The sequence below is a fragment of the Nematostella vectensis genome, chromosome 4, assembly GCF_932526225.1.
Source record: "Nematostella vectensis chromosome 4, jaNemVect1.1, whole genome shotgun sequence".
Lineage (NCBI taxonomy): Eukaryota > Metazoa > Cnidaria > Anthozoa > Actiniaria > Edwardsiidae > Nematostella > Nematostella vectensis.
The window spans coordinates 6,874,339-6,898,782 of record NC_064037.1 but is presented as its reverse complement, the minus strand read 5'-3'; the positions used below and the strand labels follow the sequence as shown (position 1 = coordinate 6,898,782).

The 24,444-nt window shown below is 41.2% G+C and overlaps 1 protein-coding gene across 1 annotated transcript in view; it reads left to right on the top strand.

Annotated features, from left to right (window-relative positions):
- The first annotated feature begins 1,239 nt into the window (after positions 1 to 1,239).
- Positions 1,240 to 24,444, top strand: part of LOC116603379 (protein strawberry notch homolog 1-like) — a 31,177-nt gene continuing 7,972 nt past the window's right edge. The window contains exons 1-33 of the mRNA XM_048726512.1: positions 1,240 to 1,926; positions 2,927 to 2,981; positions 3,069 to 3,162; positions 3,913 to 3,955; positions 4,059 to 4,225; positions 4,320 to 4,358; positions 4,444 to 4,489; positions 4,972 to 5,010; positions 5,150 to 5,198; positions 5,840 to 6,007; positions 8,345 to 8,586; positions 9,047 to 9,086; positions 9,199 to 9,312; positions 9,664 to 9,765; positions 10,258 to 10,338; positions 10,449 to 10,546; positions 10,721 to 10,878; positions 11,082 to 11,138; positions 12,001 to 12,183; positions 12,742 to 12,966; positions 13,228 to 13,445; positions 14,054 to 14,185; positions 14,519 to 14,584; positions 14,864 to 14,933; positions 16,853 to 16,965; positions 19,634 to 19,705; positions 19,865 to 19,964; positions 20,090 to 20,164; positions 20,268 to 20,414; positions 20,877 to 20,971; positions 21,449 to 21,541; positions 21,933 to 22,076; positions 22,434 to 22,510. Coding sequence (XP_048582469.1) covers positions 1,325 to 1,926; positions 2,927 to 2,981; positions 3,069 to 3,162; positions 3,913 to 3,955; positions 4,059 to 4,225; positions 4,320 to 4,358; positions 4,444 to 4,489; positions 4,972 to 5,010; positions 5,150 to 5,198; positions 5,840 to 6,007; positions 8,345 to 8,586; positions 9,047 to 9,086; positions 9,199 to 9,312; positions 9,664 to 9,765; positions 10,258 to 10,338; positions 10,449 to 10,546; positions 10,721 to 10,878; positions 11,082 to 11,138; positions 12,001 to 12,183; positions 12,742 to 12,966; positions 13,228 to 13,445; positions 14,054 to 14,185; positions 14,519 to 14,584; positions 14,864 to 14,933; positions 16,853 to 16,965; positions 19,634 to 19,705; positions 19,865 to 19,964; positions 20,090 to 20,164; positions 20,268 to 20,414; positions 20,877 to 20,971; positions 21,449 to 21,541; positions 21,933 to 22,076; positions 22,434 to 22,510 — 4,004 coding nt within the window. The 5' untranslated portion in view covers positions 1,240 to 1,324. The remainder of the gene's footprint in view (positions 1,927 to 2,926; positions 2,982 to 3,068; positions 3,163 to 3,912; positions 3,956 to 4,058; positions 4,226 to 4,319; positions 4,359 to 4,443; positions 4,490 to 4,971; positions 5,011 to 5,149; positions 5,199 to 5,839; positions 6,008 to 8,344; positions 8,587 to 9,046; positions 9,087 to 9,198; positions 9,313 to 9,663; positions 9,766 to 10,257; positions 10,339 to 10,448; positions 10,547 to 10,720; positions 10,879 to 11,081; positions 11,139 to 12,000; positions 12,184 to 12,741; positions 12,967 to 13,227; positions 13,446 to 14,053; positions 14,186 to 14,518; positions 14,585 to 14,863; positions 14,934 to 16,852; positions 16,966 to 19,633; positions 19,706 to 19,864; positions 19,965 to 20,089; positions 20,165 to 20,267; positions 20,415 to 20,876; positions 20,972 to 21,448; positions 21,542 to 21,932; positions 22,077 to 22,433; positions 22,511 to 24,444) is intronic.

Here is a 24,444-nt window from a genome sequence, read left to right as displayed (position 1 = left end):
CCAAGGAAATCCGTGTTTCTGAAATTTCGAAAGCCCGAACGAATGCCGACAGAAGTGGGCGTGCGGCCGTACCCGCCTTGCCGCCCGGCCTATCTGACACCCAGGGTTTTCCCTACAATACAAGGAATACATGTCGGTCGGATGTATTTATAGACAGTTTATGTGTACTTTTGTATGCACAAATACCTTGGTCATGAAGCATTGTTAGCTGTATGTGCGTGTACAAGAGAGGGCACGAAAACCGCAATAAACCGCATCAGACTTTTGCGAAAGAGGTAAAACCGCTTCGATTTAAGAAACAGCACAAAAAAAATTATTAAATACACCGAGGGGGGGGGGGGGGGGGGTTTACTCAAGACACCTTAAAGTTCTTAAAACCTTTCACTTATATCAATCTAGCCAAAAAAAAAGCATAGAAAAACGAAAAACTTTCAAATTCTGAAAAGGGAATTGAATTTTATTGACCAGGGGCCGGTTCCTGGAAGGCCGATTAACTTAACCCTCGATCAGCGCCTAATCCCGGGTTAAAATTCGCTAATCGTAGGTTAGCTAACCGACGGCTAACTCACCGTTCCCGAAAGCCAAGTAATCCCCCGAATTACTAGCCCTGGATTAAACGAGTGAAAAACTGGTTTGAGGAGTAAAATTCACACAGGGTACCCAGTATATCAACAGAAAGCCCCAAAACACCTCTACATCACCTGTAATTACCTCCATTTAATGGCCAAAAAAGTGTCATTTGCAGGATTCGAGTTGGTGCGTGACACTAGCGAGACAGATTCATTTCAAGTATAAATTTCATGTAACTTTCTGTCTGCCCCAGCACAATTTTCAAGTAAGCAACGCAACGAAGGTCACATAATAAAGCGAAATGTTAGGGTATTTGATCCCTACATTGTTTTGTGTAACGTCTTTTTTTGTCGACAACTTTATTTTATGAAGCTTTAGTTCCACTACAAAGTTTGGGAGGCCTGTGTTTCGCCAACTAAACAGTGGGTTAGCGAGTAAACCCACCTCGCGAGCAGGGTTAGATTCTACCTCCAAACTGACCCAGAGTTAGCGCTAACCAGCGTTTCGGGAACGGAACTAATCTGGGGGTAAAAATTTAATCGTGGGTTAGGGTTAATTTAACCCTGGGTTAGCGCAAATCGGCTTTTCAGGAACCGGCCCCAGCTCTCCAGACCTCTCTCGGTCAGTCAATCACGTGATAATCTTGTGCCGTATATAACGCGCATGCGCTAGCTGGTTCGGTCATGCCGGCTCAACAAAATGGTGGACTACACACAGAAGGGAAAGTCATTGCTGGAAATTTCCCCTTTATAAAATGGCCAATACTGGTCAGAAAAATGACTCATTGTTTGGTGGACAGGACCTTCTTGCTGAAGCACTTGGTCAAAGTGGCTTGGACCTTCAGGATCCATTTGATATTTTAAACGAAGTGCCTGGCAACACGCTGTCAACTTCGGGTTACAACAGTGCATACGACTTTCTTTCAGATTTGAATTTTACGAACTCTCTCCCTGCTTCTACCGTTGCGACTCAACCTCGCGTGGCTCAACCAGTTCTTTCTAGTGACTTTAATTCGGAGGAAGTAAAGAATTTTCTTGCTGCTTTGACGCAAAATTCTACTTTACCACTTGCCTCTGAAGCTACACAAGCTTCCTATGCTTCTTCAACAAGTGTACCATACGCGCAGTTTCCCGGTCTGGTTCCGGGCACTATTTCGTCTCAGAGCTCCAGTACTTTACAGCATTTACTGACTTCAGAATCCAAGCCTCTATCTAGAACTCAAGTTGCGACAAATTCGCCACCTTTTGTGATTGATTTGTTTAACCGTAGCACTGAAAATAATAAATTTCAGCGTCCCATTACAGTTCCTAACTTATCATCGTTACAAGAAGCTGGGAAAAAGGAATTATCAAAAAGGTAAGGTAATTTTGTTGAATATGGCTAACGTTGAAAACATCTTTTTCCCTTTTTGATGCTGTAGTGTTTTCCTGTTTGATAAAATGACTTTGTAATGGTAATGTTTTTTTTTTCTCTGATTGTGCAGTTTTACTTCCTCGTTTACGACGTGGAGATCTCATTTCCGGTTTCAGTTAGCACACTAGCAAATTGCAGAATTCGTCGAATTATAGGAAGCAAATTCATTTTTAGTTTCAATCTCGAGTTGTTACTTTTTTATTTATTTTTTATCTTCTATACTTTAGAATTCTGTAGATATTTTGTTTAAAAGTTGTTATTATTTTACTAATTAATTAATCTGATTTATAGTATATCAACTACCTCGAAGATAGTAGGTAAAATTGCTTTGTTTAACATACAGTATTTTGTTTCTAAACTTCCCTATTTCAAAAATAGGTAGCAGTGGGTTTAATTTTTAAGCACTGGTACTGAAGATGGCCTACCTAGTACTTATTTTAGCATTTTTTTGTAAACATTACTTCTTTACCAAGCTCCCCTAACTCTACCCTTCTCCAATCCATATAAATCAAAGTTTGATACCATAAAACACTCAACGAAGCCCCCCAGCCTTTTTAAGCTCCGCTCTTCAATAAGCCATTCCTTCCTTTTCAAATTAGCCCCTCTTTTCAGCTATGGAAAATATGTACATTGTATAAGAGAACAGGTCAAAAGCTGTGTGTGGACAGCTTTCATTTAGAATTGCAATGTTCATATTCTTACGCTACATAAGTATGTAGTCTTGACCTTAGGTTTTACCAATTTTGAAAAGCTGTTTCACACCATCACAGCTTTTTTTGGCATCAGAAGAGAACACATTACAGTAATAGAATTAAAGTCCCTTGCCACAGGCAATGCTCTTTAGGTCCTCTTAGGTTTTTTTATGAGAATTCAGCAGATTCTAATCTCAATAGTGTTTACTCAGTCTTTCTTATACAGTCAATTTAGAGGTCTATACTTTCAGGGATGTTTCAAGATTATGGTCTAACGATGTTATCAATCTAACTGGCCAACCAGAAGTAAGTATTGCATTCTGATTGGCCGTTGCCTGGAGTTGTCTCCATTTTTGACACCTCCCTGAGTAAATGAAATATCTGTCCTTATAGAAGGAGTCTTCAGATAATGTTGATGCTGAAGATGATGAAGAAGAAGAGGAGTTGGGGCACACAGACACCTACGCAGAATACATGCCATGCAAGCGTAAGTTAAACATGTACTCAGTCAAATGTTCTTGGTCCAACTTACAGTGTTGGCAGTGATTACAGTGTTGTTTTGTTTAAGTTTTAAATATTTTAAACTCTCATTGCTTAAAAAAAATATAGCTTTTCCTGCATTGTTTGATATGTAAGTAAAAGAATGGGGTCATTTACTATTGAAGGTAGGATTGAATTCCAATACAATACAATATGCCAATTACAATATGCCTTGGGAGAAAGAAAATGTATCGTATAATCGAGGTATCATTAGAAAGAGGTCCTCGATTTTACGATATACAGTAAAGGAAAATCCATAAAAAATATCGTTGTAGCGAGGTCGGGTTAATTATCAACTTTTACAAAATAATAATAGCGTAATTTTACTCTGTGTAAGACTGTACAGTTACTCTTTGTAAACTGTAATCTGCATTTTACAAGATTTGTCAAGTAAAGAAAATTGATTAACTGTACTGTTCCTGTGTGGTGTCTTGAAGTTTTCTCTCTTTGTTGATAGACAGAATCAGTAATATCGTTGTATCGAGGTCAAAATTATGCTTGGGAGTTAAGATTCGTATCGTAAAATCGAGAATATTGTTGCATCCAATATCATTAGATCGAGGTAATTTCTCATACATCTCACTGTATTTCCCACGAGAGAAAGAAACGTCATCCTAGAATTGAGGTTATCATAAAATCCAGTATTGTAAAATCCAGGTTCCACTGTAATTATAAACTACAATATTTTCTTCTTCAGTGTCTTTTGGAAGAAGACACCCAGACTCAGTAGTTGAAACAAGGTAGGATTGTTCTCATGAATTCTTTTTCACAATTCTTTTTTAATTCTTTTTTTGTAGAAATTACAAAAAAACATTTATTTATTTCAACATTTTTTTGTAACAGTTCACTGGCCAGCGTGACACCGCCAAACATTTGGTACAAGCTGAAACTCCCCCCTGAAGTGATTGACAGGACATTCCTGTCGGCATTGCAGCTGGAGGCTGTCGTTTACGCCTGTCAACAACATGAGATTTTTCTTGAGAGTGGAGAGCGAGCAGGTTTTTTGATTGGTTAGTATTCAGTGGTAGATCCTCTGGTTCTGGTACAACCCTACACTATTTTTTAGTACCTTTTAGATTTTTTAATAATTTCTTATGTTTTCAGGTGATGGTGCTGGGGTCGGAAAGGGTAGGACTGTTGCAGGTAGAGTTAGGAATTGCCAAATTTTGATAATTGATTTAGGTATATTGAATGTTTTCTCTGATATTGTTGTTCTTTGTTTTTGCAGGAATCATCTATGAAAACTATCTTTTAGGTCGCAAAAGAGCAATTTGGTATGTACATTGTATGATGTATTTGTATAATTATAAAATGTGATAGAATATTGTTTGTTGGGTTGTAAGTACAGAATTAGATGAACTATGTTAAAAATTGTATAAAAATTTATATAGTAAAGTTGATGTAGGGACACAGTGGAACCCAAGTCAGTCCGAGTAGATGTGACCCAAAATTAGTCTCACAGTACTGTAACATGAAGTCAGTCTGAGTTACCCAATTTCAAGTTATCAGGGTGTTTGAGAGTTATCTGAGGTCAATTTATTAGGGGTTTGAGTTATCGAAGGTCAACTTATTAGGGAATTTGAGTTAGCCAAGGTAAACTTATTAGGGAGTTTGAGTTATCCGAGGTCAACTTATCTAAGTTAACCAAGTTATTTGGAGGTTTGGGTTACAGTATTGGGCTTCCTCTTCAATTATAAAGTAGCTTAACTCATTATTTTACACTTGGTCATCTTCTATTCTCATCCTTGATTTACAGGCTAAGTGTATCAAATGATCTCAAATATGATGCTATAAGGTAAGCTGAAGTAATTCAATTATTTTATTAATTTAAGTAAACTAATTTAAAAAAATGTATTTATTTTTTAGGTGGCAGCAAAGACCTTGCCTTTTTTATTTTCTGATCGCAAGTCTCACTGTTTTGTCTTTCCCTTCAGGGATCTCAGAGACATAGGATGTCACATACATGTCAATGCTCTTAACAAGGTATGAATTCCATAGTTTCCTGATACAATGTGCCAAGTCCCTTATCAATTAAAAATAATCTGTCTTCAGATGGTGTAGGGTGGGTGGGTGCAGTATGTATTATGATGCTGTCATTAGGTTTTGCGCTAAGAGATCACATGAGCATTCTGGGTGGCAAATTCGAAACAAAATAATAATAAAAAAAAAAAATCAGAAATGACTTTGCCCGTCCCACCAGAGAATGGCGAAAGTATAAAATCTTTAAATGAAACTAAACCTTTTCTGAAAAAAAATTCTGTCTTTTATCGTGAGCGTTAAATAATTTGCTTGTTGTTGCTGTTATTTTGCCGCTAAAACCCTGAGGACATGCTAGTTTGCCACCCAAACAGTCATGTGATCTCTTTGCGCACGTCCCCCATTGATATGCTGCATATCTGTAACATTTAGCTCACTGTCCTCTGATAGGACAGTTTTTAGGATAGGACAATTTTTCAATGTATCTTCTTACCCCCTTCCCCCCTCAATCTCAAGTTCCCTAGTTTAAAAATGTGTTCCCTCCAATAAAAGAAGCGTAAAATGTAAAAGCAAGCATTAATCATCAGGTTTTTAAGGTGTCTATGTTACATGCTATTGTTTGTGAATTAAAATAAATCTTATTTTAGTTTAAGTATGATGTGAAGCTGTCATCCAAGTCCATTGGAGGCATGAAGAAGGGTGTGATATTTGCAACGTACTCCTCACTAATTGGTGAGAGTCAAAGCAATCAAGGCAAATACAACACCAGGCTCAAACAGCTTCTCCACTGGTGTGGATCAGACTTTGAGGGAGTCGTATCCTTTTTGTTAATTCAAGACACCAAAATGCTGTGTTCTTACTGTTCCTTATTGTAAATGGAGCCTCTTCACTTCAATTCACTTCAAAAAATTGCGCAACCTATTGTACAATATGTCAGTGCGCAGCGAAGTGCCGAGTCTAAAGCCCAGCGTGGAAGGCCTCTGGGCAGCCTCTCATGTCAATTACAGACTGTGGAAGGTTGTTCCACAGTCTCAGTGCACCGGGCAAAAAACTATACTTGTATATGTCAGTTCTAGCGTTAGGCATAGTATAGAATTCAGAGTGTTGAATGCGGGGCAAGGCGCGAGACGGTTTCCTCAGATCTTCAAGTGGCAGGAGGCAGGACGCGAGTCTCGATATGTCTCGCTGTAGCTCTTCGCAATCCTCTCGCTATCTAATAGTGCAGTAACAAATACAGTCGCCTGCAAAGAGTCTGATCTCGGACCGTACAGATTCTTGTATGTCATTTATAAACAGGTTAAACAGGACTGGGCCAAGGACAGTACCTTGGGGCACACCTGATGTAACCCACGTCCAGCTTGACTTTGCCCCATGGACACAAACGCGCTGGTACCGCTCACGCAAAAAGGCATCATTCCATTTCAAGGTTTGGCCACCGATTCCATAGCTGTATAGTTTGTACTTGAGCCGTTCGTGGGGGACGCTGTCAAAAGCTTTCGCAAGGTCTAACACAGAGGCATCGGTTTGTAAGCCACGGTCCAAGGCTGAGGCCCAGTCGTTTATGACAAAACACAGTTGTGTCACACAACTGCGCTTTTTCCTGAAGGCATGCTGGCGGTCAGACAAAATCTGGTGAGCTTCTAGGTGTCGATTTATGTGCGAGCACACAATGTGTTCTAGTATCTTGCAAATAACGCTAGTAAGAGAAATTGGACGATAGTTTGAGGCAAGAGATCTGTCGCCTTTCTTGTGTATAGGGCATATGTTCGCAATGCGCCACTCCCGGGGCAGGTTGCCGGCGTCCAGGGCGAGATCACCGGCGCACACTCCTTTAGCACGCTTGGATGGAAACCATCAGGGCCAGCTGCTTTTGATAACTTGAGACATGCAAGTAACTTGCGAACTCCCTCCTCTGTGACGGCAATGCTTGGAGTCTGGGGGAATCTGCGCTTGAGTAATGGTATCGAGACAGTATCTTCATCTGAGAAACTTTCCCGGAAGTGCTGGTTTAGCATTTCCGACTTTCCAATGTCGGACTCCACAAGCCGGCCATTCGTTGCTTTTAGTGGTGGCATAGATTGACTGTCTTTTCTTTGGGATCTGATGAACTGCCAGAAGAGCTTCAGATTGGACTTCACATCTCCGATCATGTTGTTTATATAGCCGCTTCGCGCTTGGAGCAGGGCACAGCTTAGTTTCCTTCTGATGTTTCGCCATTTATCCCGCAGCCTGGAACACCCGGTCTTCTTGAACTTGGCGTGGAGTCGGTTTTTCTTCCGGAAAAGCTGACGCAACGTTGGGTTCAACCAGGGGAGACTGGTTCTACCAGATACAAACTTGGATGGAATGGCCTTGTCAATTGAGTCTTGAAGAGTTTCTCTAAATAGGGTCCAGTCTTCCTCGTCGGATTTTGTCTCTAGCACCAGGCCCTCAGATTCGCCATTCCTGTTGGTGACGTTTGTCCAGTCCACATCCCTGAAGTTTGGCGCACTTTGGCCCAGACTCCTTTGGCGTTCTTGGTATCAACATCACATCGGATAGGACTAAGCGTTGATTTTATGGCCAGAAGAACTCCTCCGCCGCCGAGTACTCTGTCTTTTCTAAATATAGAATAGCCCAATTCAGGCAGGGCAACAACGTCAGGTTGTTCGGTTTCTAGGTGAGACTGGAGCTCAAGCCGTTTTCCTCTAATGCTGTTTATGTTTGTGCACAGGACAGAGATGGTGTTTTTCTTGCCGTGTTTCTCGCCGCAAGTGGAGCGCCCGTGACCAGGGGATGACGTCATGTGAGGTGCGAACAAAGCTGGGGTCTCGCCTCAGGGTATAGAGAAAAGTGATCAATGGGGGTCCTGGGTTCCACAATCAGTATTTGTTTCCCAGGCTATCACCACTGGGTCCCAGGCTTGTTCCTAGTGAGCGCATGTGTTGAAGATGAGTTTGTTCGTTCTTATCTAAAATTATCATATCTCTAGACAAAGTGGATGCTTCAATCACTGTTGGATTATATTCTTCCTACAAGGAAAAACATTTGCCAAACTTTCAGAAGTCTGTAAATGATACGCTACACACAGTTGCATATGTGTTCAATAACTTTACCTGCTAAGTAATGGATAAATCTATCAGTGATTCTAAAAAAACCTTGACAGAGGTTAGATAATTCTGGATGAGTGCCACAAAGCCAAAAACCTTGTTCCAACTGGCTCATCTAAGCCCACAAAGACTGGCCTTACAGTACTTGCCTTACAGAACAGCTTACCAAAGGCTCGGGTGGTGTATTGCAGTGCTACAGGCGCTTCAGAGCCCAAGAACATGGCTTACATGTCCCGCCTTGGGATATGGGGGCCGGGCACACCCTTTCCTGATTTCACAGACTTTATCAGAGCTGTGGAGAGAAGGTATGTAAGCAAAAAGGTTGGGTTTGGATATAAATACTGCACTTGAGGAAATGTTACCATAAAAATATTAACAGGGCTGATCCCTCCCTGACCCTTTTCGTTTAAAAATCTTACAACCTTTTGCTAATAGCGATCTAGAAAAGATAAGCATAGATGAGCTATCAAATTCTGGAAGATAAAAAAAAAAGGACCAAATCTATCAATTCTAAAAGGTTATACAGACTATGTATGAAGGTACTGTACATTAGGTTATTTTTACACCTACTATGCTCCTTGGCATACTCAAGCTACTGTAAGGATAACCTTTGGAAATGCTTTGTTACATTTAATCGAAGAGAGAAACAGGGAAGAAAGGAATAACAAGAGCATGGCAGAAATTTTGAAGAAATAGAGCAACAATGCCCTCACAGACTTGAAATAAGGTGGTTGTTTTATTACTTATGTTCTGATGCTTTTGCAGGGGTGTTGGTGCTATGGAAATAGTAGCAATGGATATGAAGGTACAGTACTGTACAAACCTCTTTTTAGTAAGTGTTTAAATAAAGCAAGGCAAAGGTGTATCCAAAAGAAGGCATGTGAACCATGTGGTAACAACTATATATCTTTTTCTAGCTGCGAGGAATGTACATGGCACGCCAGCTTAGTTTTGCTGGAGTTGGGTTCAACATCCGGGATATTAAGCTGGAACAAAAGTTTATAAACATGTATGATAAGGCTGTTCTTTTGGTGAGTGTATGATAAGGCTGTTCAATAAGTAAGTGTTACATGAATTTTAAGGATGTTCATTCGGTAAGTGTTTAATGTATGATAAGGCTGTTCATTTAGTTAGTGTTACATGTATGATAAGGCTGTTTATTTACTTAGTGTTACATGTATAATAAGGCTGTTCAATTAGTTAGTGTTACATGTATGATCAGGCTGTTCATTTGGTGAGTGTTACCTATCAACATGTATGATAAGGCTGTTCATTGGAAATTTCCAAAATTGTTTGAGAATCCCAAAATTGATTTTGAATGAGCAACCTTTTCTTTGAACCTTTAACCAAAATTTCAAATAACCATAGACTTTTTTTCCTAGTGGAATGAGGCTAGAGAAAAGTTTGAAAAAGCTGCTGATCTCATGATGGCCGACAACCGAACCAAGAAGACACTCTGGGGCCAGTTCTGGTCAGCTCATCAGGTAACTGGTGTATAGAGAGATCTCACAAAAAAACATATTACAACTCGGCTGCCTTCCTTCTGTATTTTTTCGGGATCGTTCGTCAGCCTTATCTTTGTTTTGCAATTTAATATTGGAAGAAAATTATGTGAAGAAATTTAAATCTTGTTTTTTTTTTACCAAATTCAATCAAGGATACTGCAATAGCTCTCCTCAAAATCTGATGGAAATTCATGCCTGCTCACACTTATGTAAGACACTACTCTTTTTTTTTTTGTCTCATTCCAATTATAAATGCATGCAAATAAACCAATTTGATTGCACTATGTCCATTTGCATGCATTTACCTTTGGAACTGTACATGAGAAGAACACAGTATTTATCCCAGGCCTTAGTACTCTGCTAGGATGAAACATCGAGGTTGGCAGAGACTCGTTATACTCTCTATGAAGTATCAACTTCCAGTCTTGTGTTGTTTGATTTGTGACCTCATGTACTGTTTGCACTTTTCAGAGGTTCTTTAAGTACCTGTGTATTGCTGCCAAAGTGCACGAGGCTGTGAGAATGGCTCATGAGGCCATAGACCTTGGCAAGGTAAGTAATGTGCATTCTACCGTGCTGGCAGAAAACTTTCGTAAAGATTTGTTGTGGAATAGTCAGGTCAAATATAGGGCAACTGACTGTATAAGTTTTGTCTTTTGTAGTGTGTTGTCATCGGGCTACAATCCACAGGAGAAGCAAGAACACTGGAACAGCTTGAGGAAGCTGGAGGAGAGCTAAATGACTTTGTCTCTACTGCCAAGTGAGTACACCCCATAGAAATGGCAAAATAATTAAATCATCTTATTGTATTGGGTGTTTATACTGGGGTTTAAAAGTGGGGTATATATTGCAAAGCCTAGAAAACAAGTAAATGTTAGGGGTTAGTGGAAAGGGATTCACCAATAACCTTATTGAGTACTTGTCATGATTACAGAGGGGTGTTGCAGACACTGATTGAGAAGCAGTTCCCTGCGCCGGGAAGGAAGAGAGTTGCTGATATCTTAGGATTAGATAACGATAGTGATGCCAGTGATAGGCGTTCTGAGCGCTCTTCCCCTGCACCCCCACTCACTAAGAAAAGGAAAACAAAAGGTACTGAATAGTACAGAAACTTGCTGATAAACACATACTGTATATTCAGCTGGTTGACTTGTGTCTAATGCCTGGTTATGACCATGAAACCATATGTAAATTTAATGTTGAACGAAATCCACATAAACATTGGCACACTTTTGTACACATGCATATGTTTGTATACATTTTCTGATTTTCTTAAATCTGTAATAAATTTCCAGCAAAGAAGATAGTCAAACCCAAAAAGCAGAAGTCGGGCCTAGAACTACTGTTCAACAGTAAGTGTCAACAACATGCCAAATTTAACATTCTTGTAACAGACTCACCAGATGGTAAATTTAGCTACTATATTTATCACTCAAACGATTATAATGATAATTTATTCACTTGATATAGCGCCTTTTAACGTTAAAATGATGAAAAGCGCTTTACATAATTGAGTTAAAATACTATAACTATAGATAAATATGAGTATATATAAATACAAATATAAATACAAAAACTAATATTAATATCGATGTGTAAAAAAACTAATATTTGGAACGGTGTGTCTATGAAAATGTAATGAATGTATATCTATAAACGTTGAAAATCTCTAAAAATTACTTATTGTAAGCTTTCTATAATTATAGAAAACCATATTCACTGGCTTCTTGAAAAAAAGAATCTCAGAACATACTTTTTAGATGACTACTATAATTCGCCTCATTTGTGTAGCATCATGTACGAAAACCAATAAAATAGTTCCCCTAACCTTTCAAAACAGGAAACAATGAAGTTATATTTGTTTGGAAATCGCTTGGACAATTATACATTTAAAGCAGCTATTCACCTTATACATATCCTCTTCTTTCCCATTGGAAAGAAGGCCACTTTTAAAGATTCAGATAACAGCTATTATTGTATGGTTTTAACCAGAATGAATGTTGTTGTGTAGTAAGCAGTGGTTCAGAGAGCGACTCGGACGGCAATGATGATGAGTTTTATTTGTTTGGAAATCGCTTGGACAATTATACATTTAAAGCAGCTATCCACCTTATACATATCCTCTTCTTTCCCATTGGAAAGAAGGCCACTTTTAAAGATTCAGATAACAGCTATTATTGTATGGTTTTAACCAGAATGAATGTTGTTGTGTAGTAAGCAGTGGTTCAGAGAGCGACTCGGACGGCAATGATGATGAGAGTGATGACTCTACTAAGGACAAAGGTGACAGCAATCAGTCCATGGAGTCAGATGATGGTAATGATGATTCTGCCGACTCTGAGGAGGAAGAAGAGGAGGATTTCAACCCGTTTGGTGGCTCAGACTCTGACCAGGAAGGTGAGAAGGGTATTTGGTAATCACGGATTAGTTCCTAGCATAGATAAAAATACAAGATAAGTACTACATTTCTCAAGATTGTCATCCATGTCATTGAGCATGTACATACATAACAGGGTTCAAAATATCTGCCAACGATAGCCGGCTGTTTTCGGGTCTTTGCTGGCTCTTTTTTTCGGTACCAAAATCACCAAAATCCACAAAGCCGGCAAAATCTAGCAGATTTAAAAATATTATTTTGAACCCTGCATAATTATAATGACTCAATGCCATTCACGGCAAGGGGGCTACCCCTTACAAAACACATACATTTAAAATACATACAGTGCACATGTCGTAAGGACCGTTTCCTTCACAGCGGATAAAGGATGCAGCTTACAGTACTTTAAAAAGGCTTTCCACCCCTGCAATAACTACACATAGGATCTCTTCTCTAAGTAGCCCTTCATTTTTGCCATGCTGCAAAGTCAAATACATTCGTCACTGTGCAAAGATAGCATTCTTGAAGCTGATTTATATTTTTTAGTCTAAATGAAGAACATGCCTCTTATAATGTAGATCCGTGGGCGATTCGCAAATCCAAGAAAACCAAAGTTAAAAGCAAGTCTCGGTCGGGCAGCCCATCGAGTCAGCCTGACCCTGCCATGAGTGCGCTTGCTGCCGCCGGCCTAAACGTCAACGTGCCAAACTGGAACAGAATGGCGGCCACAACCAAACCATTGAATGGGATACCAAGCCACCTCAAGAACTCTAGTCAACACAGCCCGGGCAGCTCAATGTTTGGTAAGGGATAATTAAAGCGTGGGTCACAAAACTCCCCAAACAGCACTGTAGCATGTACAGTCATAGCCCAAGCAGGCCAATATTAGATACGAGACATTGCAAAGGCAATGGTAAAATAGGTATTTTGAATGGTGAAATAATGGCTCTAGAAATCATTGCACAATCAGTATGCTATGTTTATCAGGACGTACATTACCCAGAGAAGAGGAGAAGTTATGTACCTGTCTTGGCTTTACTGATGTTTTTTGGTGCAACTCTTAGGCCACAGCAATAGTTTCCACCACTCTGCCAGCGCCCCAGTCCTGTCCTTCCTGCTCTCTACCAGCCCCTCCCCTCCCATGACGGGCACGGCTGCGGACCAGTGCCGTGCCATGAAGAAAGAGTTACTGGACAAGTTAGACACCCTAGGGCCGCTACTGCCTCCCAATACACTTGATGAACTGGTTGACAGCCTTGGTGGACCTGACAAAGTAGCCGAGGTAACACTTCTTTTGGAATTACTGTCATATTCTAGTATATTCCCGGCTATTTGCTTTACGATGTTTTAAAAAGCTACAGGTCATAAGGGGCGTGTCGTGAGGCAGGAAGACGGGCGAGTTAGCTTGAATCACTTTGATTAAATCTTCTTACATGCTGTTTAGATGACGGGTCGTAAGGGGCGTGTCGTGAGCCACGAAGACGGGCGAGTTGCTTGAATCACTTTGATTAAATCTTCTTACATGCTGTTTAGATGACGGGTCGTAAGGGGCGTGTCGTGAGCCACGAAGACGGGCGAGTTAGCTTGAATCACTTTGATTAAATCTTCTTACATGCTGTTTAGATGACGGGTTGTAAGGGGCGTGTCGTGAGCCACGAAGACGGGCGAGTTGCTTGAATCACTTTGATTAAATCTTCTTACATGCTGTTTAAATGACGGGTCGTAAGGGGCGTGTCGTGAGCCACGAAGATGGGCGAGTTGCTTGAATCACTTTGATTAAATCTTCTTACATGCTGTTTAGATGACGGGTCGTAAGGGGCGTGTCGTGAGCCACGAAGATGGGCGAGTTGCTTGAATCACTTTGATTAAATCTTCTTACATGCTGTTTAGATGACGGGTCGTAAGGGGCGTGTCGTGAGCCACGAAGACGGGCGAGTTAGCTACGAGTCCCGCAGCAAACAAGACGTGTCCCTTGAGTTCCTGAACGTCGAGGAAAAGAAGCGGTTCATGAATGGAGAAAAAGTATGTAAGGTAGAACCTCTAGTAATGATATGACAAGGGACAGAGAACGTATGGAAAAATCGTTCTTACGAAACTCTCGATAGCACGAGCGAAAAAGTCATGGGATCGAGAAATTCTTCGCGTATTCTTCATAGCACTACTTGACTGTATTCTACGAGTGAGATGAGCAGGGAAAGGAGGAAAGACCTTCCCTTGCTTGTCCTCTTTGTAGATCCCAGGTCTTTTTTTTATTTTCGTTGACACCAAAGCTTGATCTCCTCCTCCGATACGTTTATCATATTGTGTACATTCTCTTAACTTTAATCGCCTTGTTCTGTGCCATTTTGTTTTCAGTTGGTTGCAATCATTTCGGAAGCTGCGAGTTCAGGGATCTCTCTCCAAGCAGACCGTAGAGCACAGGTTAGTGCATTTAGGCTAGGTTCAAACATCGTATTATCCATGAGCCCTTTTCAATGCCAATGCATGCAAATAAAGATTAAACAATCGACTCGATTCATTTGCAAGCATTTGCATTGAATACGGCTTATGGATAATACGATGTTTGGACTTAGCGTTAGTCCCTATGATCTTTAAGAAAAATCTCTTGGATTTAGTATACCATGTCATGCTCTGCTTGGGTAATTGCCAAGATACATTTGGACCTCGAGATGGTTTATTTAACTGCCTTGACTCTTATAGAATCAACGTAGAAGAGTGCACATTACTTTGGAGCTGCCTTGGAGTGCGGATAAAGCCATCCAGCAATTCGGTAAGATTATTTTATTCCGACAAACAGCTTCCGTAAGACGAAAAACTTTGGTAAAAGACTATTTACGGCAACACAACCACCTCCGGTAATACGGCCATGTACGGTATCACAACTACCTTCGATAACACGTCCATGTGCGGTATCACAACGAACTTTGGTAACACGGCCATGTACGGTATCACAGCCAATTTCGGTAACACGGCCATGTGTGGTTTCACAACAAACTTCGGTAACACGGCCATGTGCGGTATCACAACCAAATCGGTAACACGGCCATGAACAGTATCACAACCAATTTCGGTAACACGGCCATGTACGGTATCACAACCAACTTCGGTAACACGGCCATGTACGGTATCACAACCAACTTCGGTAACACGGCCATGTGCGGTATCGCAACCAAATCGGTAACACGGCCATGAACAGTATCACAACCAATTTCGGTAACACGGCCATGTACGGTATCACAACCAACTTCGGTAACACGGCCATGTACGGTATCACAACCGACTTCGGTAACACGGCCATTATATGTATTACAACAATCTTCGGTAACACGGCCTTGTGCGGTATCAACCAACTTCGGTAACACGGGCATGTACGATATCACAACCACCTCCGGTAACACGGCCATGTGCGGTATCACAACCAACTTCGGTAACACGGCCATGTACGGTATCACAACCAGCTTCGGTAACACGGCCATGTACGGTATCACAACCAACTTCGGTAACACGGCCATGTGCGGTATCACAACCAAATCGGTAACACGGCCATGAACAGTATCACAACCAATTTCGGTAACACGGCCATGTACGGTATCACAACCAACTTCGGTAACACGGCCATGTACGGTATCACAACCGACTTCGGTAACACGGCCATTATATGTATTACAACAATCTTCGGTAACACGGCCTTGTGCGGTATCAACCAACTTCGGTAACACGGGCATGTACGATATCACAACCACCTCCGGTAACACGGCCATGTGCGGTATCACAACCACCTCCGGTAACACGGCCATGTGCGGTATCACAACCAGCTTCGGTAACACGGCCATGTACGGTATCACAACCAGCTTCGTTAACACGGCCATGAACGGTATCACAACCAACTTTGGTAACACTGCCATGTATTGTATCACAACCGACTTCGGTAACACGGCCATGTGCGGTATCACAACCAGCTTCGGTAACACGGCCATGTACGGTATCACAACCAATTTCGGTAACACGGCCATGTGCGGTATCACAACCAGCTTCGGTAACACGGCCATGTACGGTATCACAACAACTTCGGTATCACGGTCATGTGCGGTATCCCAACCAACTTTGATAACACGGCCATGTACGGTATCACAACCAGCTTCGTAAACAAGGCCATGTGCGGTTTCACAACAAACTTCGGTAACACGGCCATGATCTGTATCCCAACCTCGGTAACACGGCCATGTGCAGTTTCACAACCAACTTCGTTTACACGGCCATGTACGGTATCACAACCAACTTTGGTATCACGGCCATGTGCGGTATCACAACCAACTTCGGTATCACAGCCATGTGCGGTATCACAACCAAATCGGTAACACCGCCATGAACAGTATCACAACCAACCCCGGTGACAATCAGAACAACTTCGGTAACACGGCTAACTTTAGGAAGACCTTTGGTAAAAATTGGTTTGAGCAAACAGCTGTGTATGTGAGAATTCAAATGGAGAATGAAGAAAAAGGACTGAATAAAAGTGCTGAAGCGTTGGCATATTTTGCAACTCTGTTTTGGTTCTCCATTTTAATCCTCGTTCCTTATTTACTGCTAACGAGCTTTGGGAAAACATACAAACATGTTCCTAGTTTTTGCGAAATGGCTTTCCAATAATAAAGAGTCGCATGCAGTTAATGTAACCTTGTGTTTCAGGACGGACACATCGCTCTAATCAAGTCAGTGCTCCGGAGTACGTATTTCTCATCTCAGAGCTGGCGGGTGAAAGGCGCTTCGCATCAGTTGTGGCCAAGAGGCTTGAGAGCCTGGTAGGTATAAGAGTCAACCTGGTTGTGTACCTAGGTCAAGTAAGTCATTTTTAACGTTGAACCGAAACCTGCTTGTGTGTCACGTAGGGCCAAAAAGCACGTTTTTTTCTGCAATTTGCAAAGCAAAATTTTGCAGTGTGCAGAGAGTGTGCAACGGGAGAAATCAAGCGGGTTGATTTACTGATATGTTTTTTTAGGTTTCATTGTGAATTGCAAAAACATGATACACATAGGGTAATTTTTCTCGCAATGTTATGGAAAGTAGAAACCAGTTATACTAACAAAAAATTGCATTGCAAGTTCCACGTGATTTTTTTGCATTTCGCAACGCAAAAAAAATGCTGTGCAAGTTGCAGAAAATTTGCCTCGTGTAATATCCCCTTTTTGTAATATCGTGTAACAGGCCTATAGTCTAAATGTCGTATAATATCCCCTTTTTGTAATATCGTGTAATATGGCCTATAGTCTAAATGTCGTGTAATATCCCCTTTTTGTAATATCGTGTAATATGGCCTATAGTCTAAATGTCGTGTAATATCCCCTTTCTGTAATATCGTGTAATATGGCCTATAGTCATGTCGTGTAATATCCCCTTTTTGTAATATCGTGTAACAGGCCTATAGTCATGTCGTGTAATATCCCCTTTTTGTAATATCGTGTAATATGGCCTATAGTCTAAATGTCGTGTAATATCCCCTTTTTGTAATATCGTATAATATGGCCTATAGTCATGTCGTGTAATATGGCCTATAGTCTAAATGCCGTGTAACATCCCCTTTCTGTAATATCGTGTAATATGGCCTATAGTCTAAATGTCATGTAATATGGCCTATAGTCTAAATGTCGTGTAATATCCCCTTCTGTAATATCGTGTAATATGGCCTATAGTCATGTCGTGTAATATGGCCTATAGTCTAAATGCCGTGTAATATCCCCTTTCTGTAATATCGTGTAATATGGCCTATAGTCTAAATGTCGTGTAATATGGCCTATAGTCTAAATGTCGTGTAATATCCCCTTTTTGTAATATCGTGTAATATGGCCTATAGTCATGTCGTGTAATATGGCCTATAGTCTAAATGTCATGTAATATGGCCTATAGTCTAAATGTCGTGTAATATCCCCTTCTGTAATATCGTGTAATATGGCCTATAGTCATGTCGTGTAATATGGCCTATAGTCTAAATGCCATGTAATATCCCCTTTCTGTAATATCGTGTAATATGGCCTATAGTCTAAATGTCGTGTAATATGGCCTATAGTCTAAATGTCGTGTAATATCCCCTTTTTGTAATATCGTGTAATATGGCCTATAGTCATGTCGTGTAATATGGCCTATAGTCTAAATGCCGTGTAATATCCCCTTTCTGTAATATCGTGTAATATGGCCTATAGTCATGTCGTGTAATATGGCCTATAGTCTAAATGTCGTGTAATATGGCCTATAGTCTAAATGTCATGTAATATGGCCTATAGTCTAAATGTCGTGTAATATCCCCTTCTGTAATATCGTGTAATATGGCCTATAGTCTAAATGCCGTGTAATATCCCCTTGCTGTAATATCGTGTAATATGGCCTATAGTCTAAATGTCGTGTAATATCCCCTTTTTGTAATATCGTGTAACAGGCCTATAGTCTAAATGTCTTGTAATATCCCCTTTCTGTAATATCGTGTAATATGGCCTATAGTTTAAATGTCGTGTAATATCCCCTTTTTGTAATATCGTGTAATATGGCCTATAGTTTAAATGTCGTGTAATATGGCCTATAGTCTAAATGCCGTGTAATATCCCCTTTCTGTAATATCGTGTAATATGGCCTATAGTCATGTCGTGTAATATGGCCTATAGTCTAAATGTCGTGTAATATGGCCTATAGTCTAAATGTCATGTAATATGGCCTATAGTCTAAATGTCATGGTTAGTTGTTTTTATTTAAACACGGGACATTCTGGTGGCAAACGACTAGTCTTTATCACCAGACAGATTCATGTAATTCAGCACGATAAATACTTTATTTCTTCTAATACCGTTTACGTCTGTTGCACAGAAAAATAATGGCAGCTAAAGGCCCTGTCACACGTACGTTTTTTTTCTCTAGCGACCTGTCTCGCAAAAAAATTGTTGCAGGTTGCAAGCGCATTTTTTTGCATTTCTCAAAGTCGCACGAAAAGTAGAACGCTCTTCTACTTTCTGCAACAAATTGTTTCAAGTCGCAGGAAAAACTTCACGTGTGACAGGGCGCGTGCGACCTGAAACAATTTTTTTGCGAGGCAAGTTGCAGCCGAAAAATCTATGTGTGACAGGGCCTTAAATAATTGTATTTTTTTGATTGATTGTTTTTATGGTGCAAAGAATAACTCGTATAATTATTGGGGGGGGGGATGAGGAGTTGGGGGGGTCTAATCACCGAAATACCGCAATAAATTTGTGAAAATACCGCAATACCGTAGAAAAAAAATATCGCATGCCCCACAGGAGGGCGATCTCGCATATTTTTTGTTCTTTTATCACAAACCCTAACTCCTCCCCCCCATTATTAACCGATACTGCAAACAAAATTTATGTAACTTGTAACGTCATTTATATGTTATTATCGATCTGAAAATCTCCCCGGGCCCAATCGCTACACAGAAAAATAGTGTTAATATTTCGTTTATTACGCCAGGGCGCCTTGACTCACGGTGATCGGAGAGCAACGGAGTCTCGAGATCTCAGCAGATATAACTTCGACAACAAGGTAACTGGAATGATTGCTTATTCTTCGGATACCATCACTGTCTATACTTCACTGTCCATATAGTAGTCCGGACAATACCCCATACAATTGTTAATTCAGAGTAAATCAGCGTTTCTGGGCATGGCCGCCTTCTTAATCTTGTTGTCCTTTTTCCCAAAGTACGGTCGTGCCGCACTGGAGACTGTATTAAAAGCGGTGTTGGGACAGGCCCAGCCCATGGTACCGCCCCCATCCTCTTATAAGGGGAACTTCTTTCAAGGTATGTGCTGAAATCAGAATCAATTCCCTTCTGTCAAATTATTTGGTTTGATAGGGAATGGTTACTTCCTACAAGGTTAATGTACATGTCTATTTCCGTTGCTTCTAACTTTTTCCCCCCTACAGACGTGCGGCGTGCGCTGTTCGGTGTAGGACTTGTCACAAGAGATGATCGGGGTAACTACTCCATGTTAGATAAAGGTAAAGTCCTGCGGTAATCTCACCCTCTTTCACTCTCTCTATCTATCTAAGAGAAAGACCATTGTTAATTCAATGTTTTCATGTTTTGTTCCTTTGGTTGCAGACTACACTAACATGTCCCGTTTCTTGAATCGTATTTTGGGCATGGAAGTGGTCCTACAAAATGAGCTCTTCAGCTACTTGATGGACACTTTCACAGCGGTCATACAACAAGCTAAGCGCTCTGGCCGCTGGGATGAGGGAATCCTAGGTAAGAACTTATTCACTGTAGCCATGCAACAGACCTAGTCAACAAACATTTACCTTGGCCGCACGGCAAGCAAAGCACTCGAGTCTAAGGGATGAGGGAATCCTAGGTAAGAACTTATTCATTGTAGCAATGCCTAGTCAATAAACGTCTACCGTAATCATACAACAACCCAAGCACCGGACTGCTGGGATGAAGGAATAAGGTGAGAATACATTCATGCCAGGCGCTTTGGTCGTCGGGTAGGGGAAATCCTAGTTGATAAAAAAATTCACCCTTGGTTTGTAACAAGCTAAGCGCTCTGGCCGTAGGAATGAGTGAATCCTATTTAAGAACACACTTATCCTAGTATAAAGTGTTGGAAATTATAGGTTAATGTGACAAGAATTTGAAAGTTACTGATGTTGCTAGCCATACCACACCACATGAGGCTGATTGTCGCGAGTTTTTCCTGCCTTTTTCCAGATCTTGGCTCGCACGGCGAAGAAGTCAATGAACTCAGCGTGCAGACCTTTGCTGGCGTCAAGTCAAGCGGTACCGCGACAACCGAGCTTCACACGGTATGAAAAACACTATATTTCAACAAACTAAACTCTGACTTTGACCCCGACCGGGTCCTACATGGATAACAATCTGCCCTAAATGCCGCTCCTTCGGGCTGAATCTCTTGAGATTAGTCTCTGTGTTTTTGTATTTTATCGATAAGTGTTCAAGTATCCGTAGTGTCGGGGCAGGCCTTGCCGGGACCTCGTGTCCGTTCGCCTTACCCTCTCTACACTGTTAATTCATGTATGTTTTTTTATGTATGTTGTAATAAATAAAATAAATAAATATGATACCATGCCCACTTTACCTCTTTCCCATCATCATCACTGATCAAACATTTTATGTTTTCCAGAAACAATTCTCTACTTTCCCGGCTTTTTTTATCATTCCAAAAATACCAAAAGTGTAAATGAATTTTGTGATTTTAATTGTTTTTGAGATACGCGACTCTTTAAACGCGCGTTTAACCTGAAATACGCTGTTACTTCCAGGTAAGCGTCGAGCGCGGGATGTCCTGGGACGACGCGGTTACCCTGTGGAGAGAAACGACTGAGCCGGAGGAGGGTTTCTACCTGTCACACCAGGTAATGCGCCAAGGAGCGATTCTACCGTATGGTAACGCCATCGCCGAAAATGATCTTGCTTGAAACGCAGTCACCTTGTAACACAATCACCATGTAAAGCTCTCAGCGTATAACGCAATCTCCATATATACACACTTACCTTGCAAAGCATTCTCTATATACACACACTTATCATGTGAAGCTCTCAACACGTCACGCAATCACGATACACACACGCACACACCGTGTAAAGCTCTCAACGTGTAACGCAATCCCCATATACACACACTCACCATGTAACGAAATCACCATGTAACGCAATCACCAGGAAATGCAATCAACACGTAACAAGATCTCATCGGGTAACGCACTCATTGGTTAGTACATTTTTTTGCGTCTGTTTGTCTCACAGGCTCGAAACGATAAGAAAATGGCGATCCTTGTACGTGCAGCGTCTCGCGGCAAGAAGAAAAAACTTCTGAGCGTGTACCGGCCAAACACCGGACTACAGAGCAAGCAAGAGACCGTGGAAGAAATAAAAAAGAAATACAAAAAGGTATGCAGCGAGAAGCATACCACTTGATACGCGCGTAATAGTTGACAATTGCAGTGAGATATTTGCCACGCTAAACGCCGCTACATTGAGACCGGTGTTATACAAAATTTACAACCATAGCATATTTTTATCGAAACAATTTGTTACTAGACAAACTTTAGCGATGGAAAAAAAACAGGGCCCTCTCATAACGTCGTTTATGATTTGTATCTTTGATACTGTATCGATATTGGTTGTGATAACAGATCTGTAGCAGGCCTCGAATAATTGGGGGGGGGCACGATATGGCCCAACCCCTTTCTACGACCCTGAATAATGACCGTGATACTAACATTTTCGCTGTTGATGGTATGACAGGTCACAGCACCAGAGGCGCAGCAACACTGGTGTAGTCAGTACGACTCGTCACTCTCGCTATGTAGCCACGCCTACTGGTAGGTGCATGCCTACTTACACAAATCGTTAAAACACAGTGCAAGGGCATTTGGTCTTGTCCATCAATAATTTTTAAGATGGTGACCCCTGGGCCTTTGGTGGGAAGTGTGTATATGTGTATGGTGTGTGTGTGTGTGGGGGGGGGGGGTGGGGGTTAGGGAGGGAGGGAGGGAGGAAGGGAAGAAAACTGGTGGTGGCTTATGTATTTATCATGGAAGGCAAGAGCAAGCTTCACATGGTGTTTATTGTGAAGATGGATAGGTTAGAGTGTAAGTCTTGGTTTATGGTGTGCTGTAGTAAGTCTTGGTTGATGGTGTGCTGTAGTAAGTCTTGGTTTATGTTGTGCTGTAGTAAGTCTTGGTTGATGGTGTGCTGTAGTAAGTCTTGGTTTATGGTGTGCTGTAGTAAGTCTTGGTTGATGGTGTGCTGTAGTAAGTCTTGGTTTATGGTGTGCTGTAGTAAGTCTTGGTTGTTGGTGTGCTGTAGTAAGTCTTGGTTGATGTTGTGCTGTAGTAAGTCTTGGTTGATGGTGTGCTGTAGGAAGTCTTGGTTGATGGTGTGCTGTAGTAAGTCTTGGTTTGTGGTGTGTTGTAGTAAGTCTTGGTTGATGGTGTGCTGTAGTAAGTCTTGGTTTGTGGTGTGATGTAGTAAGTCTTGGTTTGTGGTGTGATGTAGTAAGTCTTGGTTTATGGTGTGCTGTAGCAAGTCTTGGTTTATGGTGTGCTGTAGTAAGTCTTGGTTGATGGTGTGCTGTAGTAAGTCTTGGTTGATGGTGTGCTGTAGTAAGTCTTGGTTTGTGGTGTGCTGTAGTAAGTCTTGGTTTATGGTGTGCTGTAGTAAGTCTTGGTTGATGGTGTGCTGTAGGAAGTCTTGGTTGATGGTGTGATGTAGTAAGTCTTGGTTTATGGTGTGCTGTAGTAAGTCTTGGTTGATGGTGTGCTGTAGTAAGTCTTGGTTGATGGTGTGCTGTAGTAAGTCTTGGTTGATGGTGTGCTGTAGTAAGTCTTGGTTGATGGTGTGCTGTAGTAAGTCTTGGTTGATGTTGTGATGTAGTAAGTCTTGGTTTATGGTGTGCTGTAGCAAGTCTTGGTTTATGGTGTGCTGTAGTAAGTCTTGGTTGATGGTGTGCTGTAGTAAGTCTTGGTTGATGGTGTGCTGTAGTAAGTCTTGGTTGGTGGTGTGCTGTAGTAAGTCTTGGTTTATGGTGTGCTGTAGTAAGTCTTGGTTGATGGTGTGATGTAGTAAGTCTTGGTTTATGGTGTGCTGTAGTAAGTCTTGGTTGATGGTGTGCTGTAGTAAGTCTTGGTTTGTGGTGTGCTGTAGTAAGTCTTGGTTGATGGTGTGCTGTAGTAAGTCTTGGTTTATGGTGTGCTGTAGTAAGTCTTGGTTGATGGTGTGATGTAGTAAGTCTTGGTTTGTGGTGTGCTGTAGTAAGTCTTGGTTTGTGGTGTGCTGTAGTTAGTCTTGGTTGATGGTGTGCTGTAGTAAGTCTTGGTTGATGGTGTGCTGTAGTAAGTCTTGGTTGATGGTGTGCTGTAGTAAGTCTTGGTTTATGTTGTGCTGTAGTAAGTCTTGGTTTGTGGTGTGCTGTAGTAAGTCTTGGTTTATGGTGTGCTGTAGTAAGTCTTGGTTTATGGTGTGCTGTAGCAAGTCTTGGTTTATGGTGTGTTTGGGGTTCGTGTGAGTCGTTTGGAGGAGTTGCCTAGTGGTCAAAACTAATATATCAATAAGACGTCCTAGACTTGGTTTATGGTGTGCTGTAGTAAGTCTTGGTTGATGGTGTGATGTAGTAAGTCTTGGTTTATGGTGTGCTGTAGTAAGTCTTGGTTGATGGTGTGCTGTAGTAAGTCTTGGTTGATGGTGTGCTGTAGTAAGTCTTGGTTTGTTGGTGTGCTGTAGTAAGTCTTGGTTGATGGTGTGCTGTAGTAAGTCT